This window comes from Heptranchias perlo, chromosome 1 (genome assembly GCF_035084215.1).
Source record: "Heptranchias perlo isolate sHepPer1 chromosome 1, sHepPer1.hap1, whole genome shotgun sequence".
Taxonomy (NCBI): Eukaryota; Metazoa; Chordata; class Chondrichthyes; order Hexanchiformes; family Hexanchidae; genus Heptranchias; species Heptranchias perlo.
Window position 1 is genome coordinate 50,535,954 of NC_090325.1, and position 16,376 is coordinate 50,552,329.

The 16,376-nt window shown below is 40.0% G+C and overlaps 1 protein-coding gene across 3 annotated transcripts in view; it reads left to right on the forward strand.

Annotated features, from left to right (window-relative positions):
- tln1 (talin 1) overlaps positions 1-16,376 on the forward strand; it is a 241,293-nt gene that overhangs the window by 210,940 nt on the left and 13,977 nt on the right. For all 3 annotated transcript variants that reach the window (XM_067984951.1, XM_067984967.1, XM_067984959.1), the window contains 7 exons: positions 506-652; positions 2,198-2,364; positions 3,973-4,156; positions 5,048-5,173; positions 7,852-7,968; positions 12,757-12,942; positions 14,411-14,518. In XM_067984951.1, the coding sequence (XP_067841052.1) occupies positions 506-652; positions 2,198-2,364; positions 3,973-4,156; positions 5,048-5,173; positions 7,852-7,968; positions 12,757-12,942; positions 14,411-14,518 (1,035 nt within the window). The remainder of the gene's footprint in view (positions 1-505; positions 653-2,197; positions 2,365-3,972; positions 4,157-5,047; positions 5,174-7,851; positions 7,969-12,756; positions 12,943-14,410; positions 14,519-16,376) is intronic.

A 16,376-nucleotide genomic window follows, 5' to 3' on the forward strand; every position in this document is an offset into this window, starting at 1 on the left:
ATTTTTTTCAAATCCCTATAGACCCTCTTGTGCTGTGCAAAATCCATAGTTTTCCTTTTGTACAGTAGTAGAAAATGATTGCGTTTGAGGTATGAGTTGTAATTGATATTATGGAAAACTTCCAGAGCTGCACATTGCTGTCATTGGCTATTGCCACATTGTTTTTAGATTGGCTGTTTTCTCCTTCCAACTAATGTAACTTGACTAGCGGGAACTGAGCCACACTGGCAAGTTTTAAATGATTTGGCTACCTGTTTGATAATGATGCTGCTAGGGTTTTAGACTTGGTGACCAAAATATTTAGATATTTGGTAAAATCTCAATGTAGAGCACTAACATTTTATCTGCTCTGAGTCTGACTAATGTTTTTTAATTTATTTTAGTGAGTCTTGTGGATGTTAGAGTTATTGCATTGTGATTAACAAAAAAAAATCTTTGGCAGTCTGATTATGCAGTACCCTCTTCCAATGTATTCCAAGAATCTGTTTTTAAAATCCATTTCTAGATTGGCAACCATATCAAGAATCGTGTGCAGGAACTGGGTCACAATTGTGCCTCATTAGTTCTCAAAGCTGGTGCTCTCCAGTGCAGTCCCAGCGATGCCTTTACCAAGAAAGAACTGATTGAAAGTGCCCGGAAAGTCTCTGAAAAGGTAATGAACTATCAAAAGGAACATTTTAGAAGTGGAACTTTATATGCGTTCAGGTACTGTAATTTAACTTTTTTAGCACAGCAAATTGTTGGAATAGTATCTGACTAATCCATGCAGTTCAGTTAAAGGTGTGTCTACTTGCAACTGGGTGGCTCACTATGTTCGGAATGCATTGACTTTTGCTTAGTTCTAAACTTGACTCCCAATATCTCCTATCATTCGTCTTCATTGTGTTAGTCGACTACATCTGTTCTTGGCCAGCCATGTCATTAAAGGATCACCATACAGAAGTGACAATGTTTCTGTTTGAGACGGCAAACTAGAAACAACTGACCTAGATTAGTTTGTCGCACTTAGATCAGTTTCCTTGGCTGATTGTTACGAATTCTGATTTGCTGCAGATATCTGCTCTGGCTAGTGGCGTCAGTCACTCCCTTAAGTGGTCTGGTTATCTACTTCTTATGGAAGTCATGATGTGGAGATGCCGGTGATGGACTGGGGTTGACAATTGTAAACAATTTTACAACACCAAGTTATAGTCCAGCAATTTTATTTTAAATTCACAAGCTTTCGGAGGCTTCCTCCTTCCTCAGGTGAACGTTGTTGGAAAATCTACTTGTGGAAGTAGACTCCCATTCCTCCATATCTACTAGCATGGTAGCAGGGTCTGGGAGTGTAACAGTGAAACTCCTTTTGTTCTGGTCTGGGTCTTAGGTTTCTTACGCACTCCTTCAATGTCCTCAAAGACGGACTGAGTTAACATTAGGCAAGGTGACATCAGTTGGTTTGGTTCTTAGGCTGCTTTATTCCACAGTAAACAAAACATGCAGAATACTGAGTATAATGAGACACACTTAGTAGAATCAGAATAACTTCTGTTTGGGTACTGTTACAACAATACATAAATAACATACATATGCTAGCCTGTTTTGGTGAGCCCTTATCTTAACATGAAGATGTGCTCTCCTTGACCAAGCCAGAGGCTCTCCTCTTGCAGCCTGCTGCTGCCTAACTAATGTTTTGGTGTCCTGATTTTTAAAAAAAATCTTCAAAGACCAGTAGAGATCAAAAGAGTTGATCAACACCAAGTTGCTAGACGTCTTCCTGAATGGCTATACATTGCTAATGAAATGGCCATTGTTTGGGATCTCTGCTAAACAACTACCCATCATGCATTTTAAATACCTCATGTCTGCATTCGTGTCCACTAATCAGCGTGGGCCTGTCCTGAAAAGTTAACACCTTTTAACTGAGAGCAGCTCTTGGGACCTTATAATTCCAAGTCTTTTCTGAGGAAGATGGCCTAAGAATCACAAACTTTGACACTGATCAGTAAGTAGAATTAATCTGAGTAGTAGGTAAACCCACAGTCATGGTCAACTGAGCGGTAGAAGACTGTGTGTTGACAAAAGCCACAATTGAGAAAATCCACTCAATTTTTTTTTAAAGAATGTGATGCTATTGCACCTGTGTTGCAAGTGAGTCGGTTTCATATATATTGGATTATGACCTGGAAATTGTGTAACTCATTCTTTCCACTTGTAGGTTTCCCATGTGTTGGCAGCCCTGCAGGCAGGAAACCGTGGAACCCAGGCTTGCATTACTGCTGCCAGTACTGTGTCAGGTATCATTGCTGATTTGGACACAACCATTATGTTCGCTACAGCAGGTACACTAAACCGAGAAAATGAAGAGACCTTTGCTGACCACAGGTAAACTCATGGAAGATAGTTTTAGTACCTTACATCTAACAGGGCCACTAATGTCTTTATTCAGTGCCCTGTATTCTACAGGTTAGAACAAAATACTGTGCTAGTAGTAATTTGGTGAATTACAATTTCTGGTTAATTTCTTCTCACTGCAATTTATTGCCCACTAGAAGCCATTCCCTCACTAAAAAGCAGCAAAATGGCACTGGGGCCACTGCCAGTTCAAGCTGATCAGAGATTGAGTGCCCACTTGAAGGGTTCATCCATTGATTTTATTTTCCTCTATTTTCCCAACCCACTTCTCAACCACAGCGGGGGTGGGGTACGTTTTCACTTGAAGTTGAACATAAAGCCAAGGTAACTTGTATAGATCCAGAAATCATAAAGGTGAACCTATCTCCTCTCACTCCGAATGAAAGCAAAATGACACACCAACCAGTGTCTTACAGATCTTAGGTAGAAGTGATGTTGGTATTTCCATTAGGCAAGTTTTATAATGTGTCACTTAGGAAACCAGTCTGTACATTTTGTTAAGTTATTATACAAGCTCCATTTCACCAACCCCTGGGCAGAATCCAGTTTGCTGAAGAGTGCAGTCAAGCAAAGATATTTAATTCCTGTTGTAGTTCCGTGTTGTTCCATAATGGTGTTTGTGAGATGTTTTATGTAATCCTTATACCACTGATTGATCTGGGGAATTCTGGACTCCCTGGATTGGCCAGTCTTGATATTTTAGCTCACTCACCATGACAGTAAAATGACCCGTAATATTGTAACAATAATACTCTTAGCAGGTATAAGCTGTTACTGCTCTATTCTAAATTTTCTATCTGGTTTTCTTTTAATTAATGTTTGAAAATAGTTTGTGTCACCTTTGGCTCAGTGGTAGCACGCTAGCATCATCAGTCAGAAGGTCGTGGGTTCAAGCCCCAGTGCCGGATTTGAGCACATCATCTAAACTGGCATTTTAGTGTGGTACTACATTGTAGGAGGTGCTATTTTTTTTGGAAGAGGCATTAATCTGAGGCCCCATCTGCCCTCTGGTCGATACACAAGATGCCATGGCACTATTTGAAAAAGAGCAGGGGAGTTCTCTTGGTATCCTGGCCAGCATGTATCCCTCAGCAAACAACACAAACAAAATTAACTGATCATTCACGTCATTGCCTGTTTATGGGACCTCACTGTGTGCAAATTGACTGCCACATTTGCCTACAAACTATAGTGACTAGAGTTTAGAAGTAATTCATTGGCTGTAAAATGCTTTGGGGCATCCTGAGGACATGAATGGTGCTATATAAATGCATGTTTATCCTAATTTCTTATTATAACATTTGTTAAAATTGGCTTCTGATTGACTGAATACAGCCTCTAAAACTTTGTTTTTCAGCTATTTGATGCTTGTGAGATCAGACATTGGCCTGATCTCCTCATCTGAAGTGACCAGGCCCATGGTCTTTTGATGTGTTTTGGAGAGTGTCCATGTTTTTATAATTGCATGTTTATGAATTGTATCTTAAAAAGAACAAAAAAAATCATCACATTCACAACTGTATTGCTAAATATTTTAGAGACCTAGCCTTTGTCTTTAATCTTTTGTAATCATTTTAGGGAGAACATTCTGAAAACTGCTAAAGCTCTGGTGGAAGACACAAAGCTGCTTGTATCTGGAGCCGCTGCAAGTCAGGAGAAGTTAGCACATGCGGCACAATCCTCAGTTGTCACTATTACTCGACTGGCTGAGGTGGTGAAATTAGGAGCTGCAAGTTTGGGCTCAGATGATCCTGAAACACAGGTTATTTTATCCTTTTTATAACTTGACCTGTTGACCTTGGGCTCTGGTGGGTAATTTAGAATATTCCCTAACTCTTTCCAAGATTGAAGAAGTTCAGCTGGAAGCAGAACGACATTTCTTAGTGTATGTCCAACAACCTAGCTGAAATCAGCCAGACTGATTATTAGTCACGGCAATAGTTTAAACACTCACCCCGCCCCACCCCCATTCTGTGACACGGCCCACTGATACAGGCTATCTGTTAAAAAGGACAATGCCTGTATATTTACTTCACATGTTGTACCAGCATATTTAAATTCAGGTCTCTTGTTTTTCCCTATATTTTTACAGGCTTTCTATTGCATAAGCTCCTGAATGATCATTTATGATTATTATGATTGTGTAATTTTAATCCGCTAACATTAGTTTATTATAAGTCATTACAAAAGCCACATATATTTTCTGCTTTCCATTTTAAAACAGGTGCATTGAGTGTTCTGCCAACATGTCCTCAAATAAAAGATAAATGAAGTCAATCCACATTGCAGTATTTTTAAATAAATACCTTCTACTGTAGGATTTACATATGTTGTTCTCTAATCCAGTTTTATGATGCAGTTCAGTGAATGTCGTATGTCAATTCACTTTTGCCAGAGCAATTCTACTAGAGCAGTAGTATTTTAGCATCATGGTAATGCAACTAGCAGTAAGGCTGGATTTTTAATTCAGCTGGGTCATTTCATTCCATTTCATTTGAAATTGAAATGGCTGTAAGTTGATGCTTTGGTTGCTGTTAGGTGGCTTTTCTTTTTTGAAGGAGTCATTAAAAAAGCACTTGTTCTTTGATCTAATGTGTAAAAAAAAAACTTTATTTCATTTGTAATCAGACTGTCATATTGTTGCTTTATTCAGGTTGTACTAATCAATGCAGTGAAAGATGTAGCAAAGGCCCTGGGAGATCTTATTAGTGCCACAAAAGGAGCATCAGGAAAAGCTTCAGATGATCCATCCATGTATCAACTCAAGAACGCTGCCAAGGTAGTTATAGAATAAATATCAATGTTCAGTGCGATTCAAAATCAAACAGCAACTGTTCTTTCCCCCACCCCCAATATTTCTCCTGAAGACAGTAACTCACAATGGGATACAGTTCAATGATCATTAGTAGCCATTTGGTTGTTCTCCCTAGCCAACAACCAATAAGGCCGTTTACAGTTCCCCAATTCGCTGACCCAGTGAGCAGAGATCAGTCGGCATATGTAAACTTGCATGTATGTAGCATTTTTAACCTTAAAAAAAAAATCCCAAGGCACTTTAACGGAATAAAAATAGATACTGTTAATAAGTGGTGGAGTTAGGAGAGGTAACCAAAGGCATAGTCAATTCAGAAGGTTATGAGAAGGTGTTTAAAGGCAAGGAGAGAGGAAGCAAAGTGAAGGAGTTTAGGAAGGGAGTAACAGTAGGGCTGAGACAGCTGAAATCTCTGCCATCAATGGCAGGATAGAGGGAGGGGGCAATGCACAACAGGTCAATGTTAGAGGAATGGAGGGCTCAGAATTAGTCATAAGGGTGGAGAAGGTCACATAGTTTGGGGCAACGCTGTGGGGGGATTAGTAGAAAAGGGTGAGGATTTCAAAATCGATTTAAATGGTGATCGGGTGGGGGGGCAGTGTAAGTTGGTGAGCATTGGAGTGATGGGTATGCAGATCTAGTGCGGAACAAAATGAGGACAGTGGTATTTTGGAGTTTATGTAAGAGCTTGGGAGATCAGCAAAGAGGGTGTTTGGAATTAAGTTGTTTGTAAAGCCAGGATATGAGGTTTGAAACTCATCATTGGGTGAGCAGGACACTGATGCAGACTATCTGGTGCATCCTGAGTGAGCAGCTAGGGAGGGTGGCAAGTCATTGGCAAGGATGCCAATTTTTTTTTTCCCAGGGGCTGAATAGATGGCTTTGATCATCCTAAAATTCAATGGCTATGTCGGACAGGCAGTCTGACTGCACAGAGATAATTGTAGAGTCAAGAAATATGGATATGCCTATACATAATATCAAGGAATATTATGCCAATAAGGAAAAAATGTGGCCGAGGATGGAACCTTGGGATATAATGGAGGTGACCAGGTGGGGTGCGTGAAGAGAAGCCATCAAGAAGCAAACATCATTAATAATTTATCCACTGAGCTATTGGTAGAGACTGCTATCAACCATTAATGAAACTGCTCTCATCGTTTTGAATGAGTTCTGACCTTTGAACTATTCTGCTCAACATCTCACTAGCCAACCTGACCCTAAATAACATGTTAAAGGAAATGGATTCAAGCCTGTATTAAATAATATGAAACAAGTTGCATGTTTCATGAAAGAAGGGGGTTTTGCTTAATTTGGAAGGTAAAACTTTGAAAGATCACCAGCTTTGTGCTAAAATTAAGCCGCTTCACTGGTACTTGTGTTCCGTGAGCAGTTGATTGAATAACCCAAAAACGTGGTGTCTGAAGGCAAAATGGTTATTAAACTGCATTAAACATTATTCCCTGCACGTAGAAATTTACTTATGAAGCCATCACCTTAAGGAATAGAATCATAGAAGGAGGCCATTCGGCCCATCGCACCGGCCAAAAATGAGCCACCCAGCCTAATCCTACTTTCCAGCACTTGGTCCGTAGCCTTGTAGGTGATGGCAGTTCAGGTGACCATCCGGGTACTTTTTAAATGAGTTGAGGGTGTCTGCCTCTACCACCCTTTCAGGCAGTGAGTTCCAGACCCCCACCGCCCTCTGGGTGAAAACATTTTTCCTCAGCTCGCCTCTAATCCTTCTACCAATCACTTTAAATCTATGCCCCCTGGTTATTGACCTCTCTGCTAAGGGAAATAGGTCCTTCCTATCCACTCTATCCAGGCACCTCCATGATTTTGTATTCCTCAATTAAATCACACCTCAGCCTCCTCTGTTCCAAAGAGAACAACCCCAGCCTAACCAATCTTTCCTCATAGTTAAAATTCTTCAGTCCTGGCAACGTCCTCGTAAATCTCCTCTGTACCCTCTCTAGTGCAATTACATCCTTCCTGTAACGTGACCAGAACTGTGCACAGTACTCGAGCTGTGGCCTAACCAGTGTTTTATACATTTCCAGCATAACCTCCCTGCTCCTATATTCTATGCCTCGGCTAATAAAGGAAAGTATTCCATATGCCTTCTCGACCACCTTATCCACCTGTAAAACTTGTAAATCCGGATAAAGTCAACAGTAACCGCTATCTGTTACAGTGCCTATTGTTTGCAGCTTCCTCTCCACCTGTAAAACAGTGAACCTCTTGCTATAACTTGTTTTATGTGTGGCTGACAGAATTTGTCTTTTACATTGCGTGAATGGAATCTATTTTGTACTGTGGGCAAGTTTCAAAACAGTGTACAATGGTAGATGAACATTAATTATTGCATTTGAGGTGATCTTTGTGAGATTAATGCTCTTTTTTTTATCTTGAGTATTTATAAAAACAAAAGATTTTGTCTCCCAGCTACCTTAGATATTTACCCACAAATCAAAACTTCAGCAGAAATCTTTCCATCAACACTAACTTGAGATTTTAGAATGAAATTATATTAAGAGTACCCTTTACTTGAAGGTGGAATTTTTGTTGACAGTTATTCAATAAAAAGATTAAACTTTACCTTTTTGATTTTAGACTAATATCCAGTGCTTGCATCCTGTTAGGTTATGGTGACCAATGTGACCTCACTGCTGAAGACTGTAAAGGCTGTAGAAGATGAAGCCACTAGAGGCACACGAGCTCTCGAAGCTACTATTGAGCACATCCGTCAGGAACTTGCAGTATGTATTTCACATTGTCACATTTTATAATGGCAAATGCTGTTCATCATTGAAACAATTCGCGATTCCGGTGCCTAATTAAGACGTCAGATGTTTCTTCTTCTCTCGTATCTTATTAAATCATCTTGCTGTTTTTGTCCTTGGCGGGTATTTACATAGAATTACATAGAATCATAGAAAGGTTACAGCACGGAAGGAGGCCATTCGGCCCATCGAGTCTGTGCTGGCTCTATGCAAGAGCAATCCGGCTAGTCCCACTCCCCCGCCCTATCCCCATAGCCCTGTAAATTTTTTCCTTTCCAGTACTTATCCGGTTCCCTTTTGAAAGCCATGATTGAATCTGCCTCCACCACCCCCTCAGGCAGTGCATTCCAGATCCTAACCACTCGCTGTATTTATTAAAAAAAAGTTCTTCCTCATATCACCTTTGGTTCTTTTGCCAATCACCTTAAATCTATGTCCTCTGGTTCTTGACACTTCCGCCAATGGGAACAGTTGCTCTTTATCTACTCTATCTAGACCCTTCATGATTTTGAATACCTCCATCAAATCTCCTCAACCTTTTCTGCTCCAAGGAGAACAACCCCAGCTTCTCCAGTCTATCCACGTAACTGAACACCTTCATCCCTGGAATCATTCTAGTAAATCTCTTCTGCAACGTCTCTAAGGCCTTCACATCTTTCCTAAAGTGCAGTGCCCAGAACTGGACACAACACTCCAATTGTGGCCGAACCAGTGTTTTATAAAGGTTATAAAGTTACTTTAGTGCCAGGCAATGACCATCTCCAACAAGAGAGTCTAACCACCTCCCCTTGACATTCAATGGCATTACCATCGCCGAATCCTCCATCAACAACATCCTGGGGTCACCATTGACCAGAAAGTTAACTGGACCAGCCATATAAATACTGTGGCTACAAGAACAGGTCAGAGGCTGGGTATTCTGCGGCAAGTGACTGACCTCCTGACTCCATAAAGCCTTTCCACCATCTACAAGGCACAAGTCAGGAGTTTGATGGAATACTCTCCACCTGCCTGGATGAGTGCAACTCCAACAACACTCAAGAAGCTCGACACCATCCAAGGCAAAGCAGCCCGCTTGATTGGCACCCCATCCACCACCCTAAACATTCACTCCCTTCACCACCGGCGCACCGTGGCTGCAGTGTGTACCATCTACAGGATGCACTGCAACAACTCGCCAAGGCTTCTTCGACAGCACCTCCCAAACCCACAATCTCTACCACCTAGAAGGAGAAGGGCAGCAGGCACATGGGAACAGCACCACATGTACGTTCCCCTCCAAGTCACACGCCATCCCGTCTTGGAAATATATCACTCTTCCTTCATCGTCCTTGGGTCAAAATCCTGGAACTCCCTTCCTAACAGCATTGTAGAAGATCCTTCACCACATGGACTGTTCAGAAAGGCGGCTCACCACCACCTTCTCGAGGGCAATTAGGGATGGGCAATAAATGCTGGCGTCGCCAGCGACACCCACATCCCATGATCGAATAATAATAAAAAATCATTACTTCCTTGTATTTGTACTCTATGCCTCTATTTATAAAGCCCAGGATCCCGTATTCTTTTTTAACTGCTCTCTCAACCTGCTCTGCCACTGTCAACTATTTGTGTACATACACCCCAAGATCTGGCTGTTCCTGTACCCCTTTTAGAATTGTGCCCTTTAGTTTATATTGCCTCTCTTCATTCTTCCTGCCATAGAAATGTACAGCACAGAAACAAGCCATTGAGCCCAACTGGTCCATGCTGGAGTTTATGCTCCACACGAGCCTCCTCCCTCCCTACTTCTTCTAACCCTATCACTATATCCTTCCATTCCTTTCTTCATGTGTTTATCTAGCTTCTATTAAATGCATCTATGCTAGTCACCTCAACTACTCCTTGTGGTAGCGAGTTCCACATTCTAACCACTCTCTGGGTAAAGACGTTTCTCCTGAATTCCCCATTGGATTTATTAGTGACCGTCTTATATTTATGGCTCCTAGTTCTGATCTCCTCTACAAGTGGAAACATCTTCTCTACGTCTACCCTATCAAACCCATTCATAATTTTAAAGACCTCTAGGGAAAAGAGCCCCAGCCTGCTCAATCTTTCCTGATAGGTATAACCTCTCTGTTTTGATACCATCCAAGTAAATCTTTTCTGCAGCTTCTCCAGTGTCTCTATATCCTTTTTATAATATGGAGACCAGAACTGTTCACAGTATTCCAAGGTTGTATACAAGTTTAACATAACATCTCTGCTTTTCAATTTTATCCCTCTAGAAATGAACCCCAGCAGTTTGTTTGCAATTTTTATGGCCTTATTAACCTGCGTCACTACTTTTAGTGACTTGTGCATCTGCACCCCCAGATCCCTCTGCTCCTCTACCCCATTTAGACTCTCATTATCCAAGCAGTATGTGACCCCCTTATTCTTCCTACCAAAATGTAATACCTCACACTTATCTATATTGAAATTCATTTGCCAATTACACACCCATTCTGCAAGTTTATTAATGTCTTCCTGTATTTTGTCACCGTCCTCCTCGGTATTAACTATACCCCTCCAATTTGGTGTCGTCTACAAATTTTGAAATTGTACTTCCAATTCCCGAGCTCAAATCGTTTATGTAAATGGTGAGCAACAGTGGTCCCAGCACCGATCCTTGTGGAACACCACTTCCCATCTTTTGCCAGTCTGAGTAACTACGTTTAACCCCTACTCTCTGCTTTCTGTTTTGTAGCCAGCTTGTTATCTATTCTGCTACTTAGCCCCTGACTCCACATGCTCTGACCTTAGTCATGAACCTACTATGCGGTACCTTATCGAAGGCCTTTTAAAAATCCAAATATATTATATCTACTGCATTACCCTTGTCTACCCTTTCTGTTACTTCTTCAAAGAATTCAATAAGGTTGGTCAAGCATGACCTTCCCTTTTGGAATCTGTGCTAACTATTCTTAATTATATTTTCAGTTTCTAGATTTTTGTTATTACATCTTTGAGTAAGGATTCCATTAACTGTCTTACCACCAACGTTAAACGAATTGGCCTATAGTTCCCTGGACTGGTTCTATTCTCCTCTTTAAATATAGGAATCACATTAGCTGTCCGCCAGTCCCCTGGCACTATTCCCTTTTCTAATGAATTTTTATATATATTTGTAATAGTATCACTGTTAATATAATTTAATCCATTCAGTTCAGGGGTTTTATCCTCTCTAAGTTTGATTAGTTTATCAATTATCTTTCCCCCCCCCCCTTTCTATCTTAAATGTCTTTATATCTTTTTTGATCTTTTCTTCTAATGTCATGCCCACCTGTTACTTTACCTCAGTATTTACCAGGGAGACTAATAATATTTCTACCATTTTGCTGTCATTACCTTTGTATTACGTCCAGAAAATGTACTTCGTATTGGTTAGTGTCTATAGAAAACAGTGTAACTTGTATGACCAATATTGTGAAACTACTAGTAGACTTTTAGCTCTGTCACATTTTCTTTCTGCATGCTTTAAGCTATTCACAATGGCACTGAATTTTGTTCAGTTAGAAATTTTCCATACGTAAGAACTGAAAATCGGGCCCCACCCTGACTTTTCTTTTACCTTTATTGTAAATCCAGGGTGGGAGATGAGCAGCTGACTAATATAGACCAAATAGAGGGTATTCAGAGATATTTAGTATTTAACCTAGAATGTGTGTGGCCCAACTTGTGTGCCTGTGTGCACTGATCCCTCTGTTAGCCTTTGGCTGTTACATGTTGATTGCTTCGCAGCTTTACTTGTGGGGGTGGGGGGGAGGAAGGGTGGGGGGGAAAGAAGGGTGAGTTCTGTCTTTTTAATCTGTTTTCCAGTTCTCTCCTGTAGGCATTGATTTTAGCTGGGGCACAATTTAGACGGCAGCCACCATTTGGTGCCTCAAACAATTGGCCATTCTTTTTGCACATGTGTCTGGACAATGTTGACAGACTAGTCAACTGATAAGCATGAAAACCAAGCCTGATCTTCTCATCTGACATCCACGCATGTAGCCTTCTCACTGGATAGCATTTGGAAGTGAGAACCCTGGCTGATTCTCTTTCCCTCCCTACCCCTCAGTGAGGCCGATGATCGTGCCCAGCTGCGTTCCCCGAAGTCAATACAGACTGAGCATCGAACCTCGGAATTTTAACCGAAATGGCTTAGTGGCAGCATCACTTTATTTTTTTAAAAACTATTCATGTGTAAGGTTGAGAAATAGTTGAGCTGAAAATGGAAGTGATCTATCAAATATTTTACAATACAGGCATTACAAGTTAGTCTAACAATGTTCCACACAGTGTACAGATAGGTTTGGACTCCAGACTGCTAGATAGCATAGAAATGGGTGTACTTTACTGTTTATTACATTACTGTAGCCACCACACTGAACCATTCTCCAACAGAGTGGACAGGTAGTTGAACTGTTCTTATATAGAAAGCATAAGAGCAGTGAATAGTCCACTGCCTCTAGAAAATCAACTCGCCTCTGGTTCTTGCCTCTCTTTGTCAACTGAGATTGTTTTATGGGAAGGAGGAACTTTCACACATTTCTTAAAGAGGAATAACTTAAAAGTTGTGAAAAGATCTGACTTCTCGGTATTCTAAATGTAAAGTTTCATCTGTGAGGAAGAGTATAGACAGTCAATAAAAACTGGTATACAGTTCTTCCATATGTGTCAAGGTACAAAAAGTGCAATTAAAGCATTGTAAAACTAAAAACTTATCATCTTCACTAAACTCCTGTTTTATTACTTCAGGTATTTTCGTCGGCAAATCCACCACCTAAAACTTCGACACCAGAAGAATTTATCCGTATGACTAAAGGCATTACCACCGCCACTGCTAAAGCTGTGGCAGCAGGAAACTCCTGTCGTCAAGAGGATGTTATTGCCACTGCCAACCTTAGTCGCAAAGCTATCGCAGAGATGCTTCATTCTTGTAAGGTATCTAATAGCCAATGTATCATGATGTATTCGTTCAGCATACATAGAAAAGAACCTACAGAAGAAGATGGCTGTTTGTGCATTTCTGCTTTAAAGAAAAGGAACGTACAGGAGAGTGCTTTTTATTCGAAGTATTCCCGCTATTTATAGAAGGCAACATTGGTCATAGAAATTTCTTTTAACAATTTTTACAGGCTCATTGCAAACTGTGGGAGAAGGTACAAGGTCAAACTGACCCGAGAGCCACTTGGGAGCTGTCTAACTCCAGGAAACTATTTTGTAGAATTAGAATGCAGATTTCCTAGCCTTTACCGTGGTTTCCTGGGATTGGTTGGCTCTCGGTCAATCTGAAATGAAATCCCTGGCTGTTTGCGATGGAGCTACACAAGGCGACTCCTCGTGATTGATATCACTAGAGCAGCCTCGGAGGGTGGGAAACCTACTCGAGGACTGCCACGTCATCATCAAAGTTCATTTTTGTAAGACCATTATTAAGGAAATAAGTTTTTTATCGTGCTAATCAGATCAGGCGTTCTTTATATGTTGTTGTTAAACAGATAAACTAACCATCACAACTAACTAAATCAAAGAGCAAAGAAGAGATTAATAACTGAATTGTTAGTGACTCCACAGCAATAGCTGAAATTGATAGCGTATATGGATGGTCATGGTACAGTGGCAGTGTGCTGCTTCAATAATGGCCTTGTTGGAATCCTACTGTTGACTTCAACACTTAACTACTGTTGAGAATGAATGAATTCTCCTCCAGGCTCTGAATTGGAGACAGTTGGTATGGTGGACATGTGGATATTATCACCTTGGAGCGCCAGTTAGCTTTCCCTAATGCAGATGTGTCTCGTGTTGGTTAGTAGTAAAGCAGCATTGAAAGTGGTCACGAACAGGTCTGATCTACCAGTTGGAGGAGGAAATGAGGTGATGAATTTGTCACCCAACTCTTATATTGAATTAAGTGGGCGAAAGTATCTAGATAGAAGTAAAAGTTCTTTGGTAAATTCAAAACTCACTAACTTCTCCTAAGTTTAAAATTTATTCCTAAGCAGTTTTTACTGATTTTCACCCAAATTGGCAACCATTACTATTTCATGAAATCATCTGTTTTATAGTCTCGTGACATTTCGTTCTATTATCTTTTAGCTGGAAATAACTAGTGTACTTGGTAGTGTTGTCTCTTATCCCCTCTGCACAAACACTATCTGGTATACTCTGCAGCATTGTCTCCTCTATCCTCTACAATAATGGGGAACAGATTTAAAACTATATAACCAGTAAAAGAATAAATGCAAAAGTTTGTATTCTTCATAATACTGATTTTTTTCACTTCAAAAATGAAGAAAAACACATTTTTGGGAGGTGGTGCTTGAAAAACTGAAAATGAAGGCCCCATAGAAGGCTCCTGTGAGAGTAAAAGCCGATAATTAACAACCTTTAACACTTTGTGTTTTTATAGCAAGCAGCCTATCACCCAGAAGTGTCCAACGATGTCCGTACCCGGGCCCTTCGTTTTGGCAAAGAATGTTCCGAGGGATACCTGGTTCTACTGGAACATGTACTTGTTGTAAGTAACCGTGAAATGTATTTTGTGGTTTAAATGCTTAAATGACTGTTTCACTAATTTGGTAATCAGGTAGTTCTGGACTCATTGCTTAAAATATACAAAAAAAAGTCTTTCAAAGTTTACATGAATTTTAGCTGCTTTTTTTTTTAAAAAATGGCTTTTTCATAGACTCATACAGCACAGGAAGAGGCCATTCGGTCCATCGTGCCTGTACCGTCTCTTTGAAAGAGCTATCCAATTAGTCCCACTCCCCTACTCTTCCCCCAAAGCCCTGCAAATTTAGCCTTTTCAAGTATATATACAATTTCTCATCGGAGGAAGAGCTTGAACATCTGTTTGATTCTTTTGAGCAATTTATGTTTATAAAAAAGTGAGAATCTGTTTTCTTTGGAATACAATCAAGCATAAAGGCATCTGTTCCTGTGTGTATGGTAATATTCAACATTATTAGGAACTAAACTCTGGTCCTCAAAAGAATAATCTAAGGATTTTTTTTTAAAATTGGCCCAAATCCGTTTGTTCAGTCGAGTCTTCATCTTTTCCATTTCTTGGCTATATTGTTGCTTAGTCATGTTATACCTTTGTTGAATTACTTACGTTCTTTTTTCCTCCCACATTTCATACATATTCCTTCACTTTCTGCTTTATTTCAAAGCCGGTGAGTAGCCTGAGTCACAGGAGCACTAGTAGCCAGGCTGTGCTCGAATGTTATGCATGAATTTGTCCAAATATAGAGAATTTGAATTTGAGAAGAGGCGTGGAATTAATCCTTCCTACAGACAGTGCAGTGCTGCCATGATGTAATGCAGAGCAACTGACTTCTGGTGCTGCCAAATATGTGCAAATTCATGGTTCTTGTACCACCCTGTATTGCCCTTGGAGGGACTAAACCTATATCCTGTTTACCACATTGAAAACTAATGACCGCTTACCGCATAATGTCTTGGAATGCTTAATAGGACACTGAACGGTGGTGGATCTGATATGATCTATACCAAAGGGCAATTAGTTAAAAGAAGAAGTAACTGAACAGAAAAGAACAATATGATTTAGTGCTAATTTGTTAATTTACAACTACATTTTAGCAGTCTGGTTTTTGCTCAATGCAATATATTACTTTGTAGATCCTCCTACAAAAACTTGTTTTGAGTGGAATCATTTCCTAGATCTATGTGGGTAGTTCAGAATTAGGTTAAATGTATAACCATATCATGAAGCAAGTCTGTGCCTTTAAGCTGTTCTTCAGGCATGTCTGGAATGGATTATAAAGTATCACATAATCTCCGTCCTTAGTTATCAATGATGCCTCTTTCAGACATTGGTACATATAAATTCTACCGAAAGTTATTGAATCTGGTTGTCTTTTCAGAAGTGTGACAGACCCATAAGTTACATGCTCTAACCATGACTAAGTTATGTAAAAATGAAAAAGTGTTGTAATTAGCCATTTTGGGGGTTTCATTCTGTTCTTTGAGCTTGTTTTGAAGAAGTCAATAGAGGTCCATATGGTGCCAACAATTTGTATCTTCATAACTGAAAAATGATTTCATGTGAGCAAATTATATAATTTAACTCCTGTGAAGTCGTACTTCATTTCAATAGTGAAATGATCGCTCTCCCTTCTCCCTACAACTAATGTGATATATTTGTAAGCACATCTGTGTGCCTTTTCCTTCAGCATTAGACTGAACTGCACTGGTTTATGGAATGGTGCTGTGATATTTTACAGCATGCTTGTGTTCTGATCTCTAGCCAATTGCATGTACTGTATTTCTAATATATTGAAATTTTCTACCACATGTGCATTTGAGAAATTTATTCTTTTCATTTTCTATTTTTTTTCTTCTGTTTAACAAAG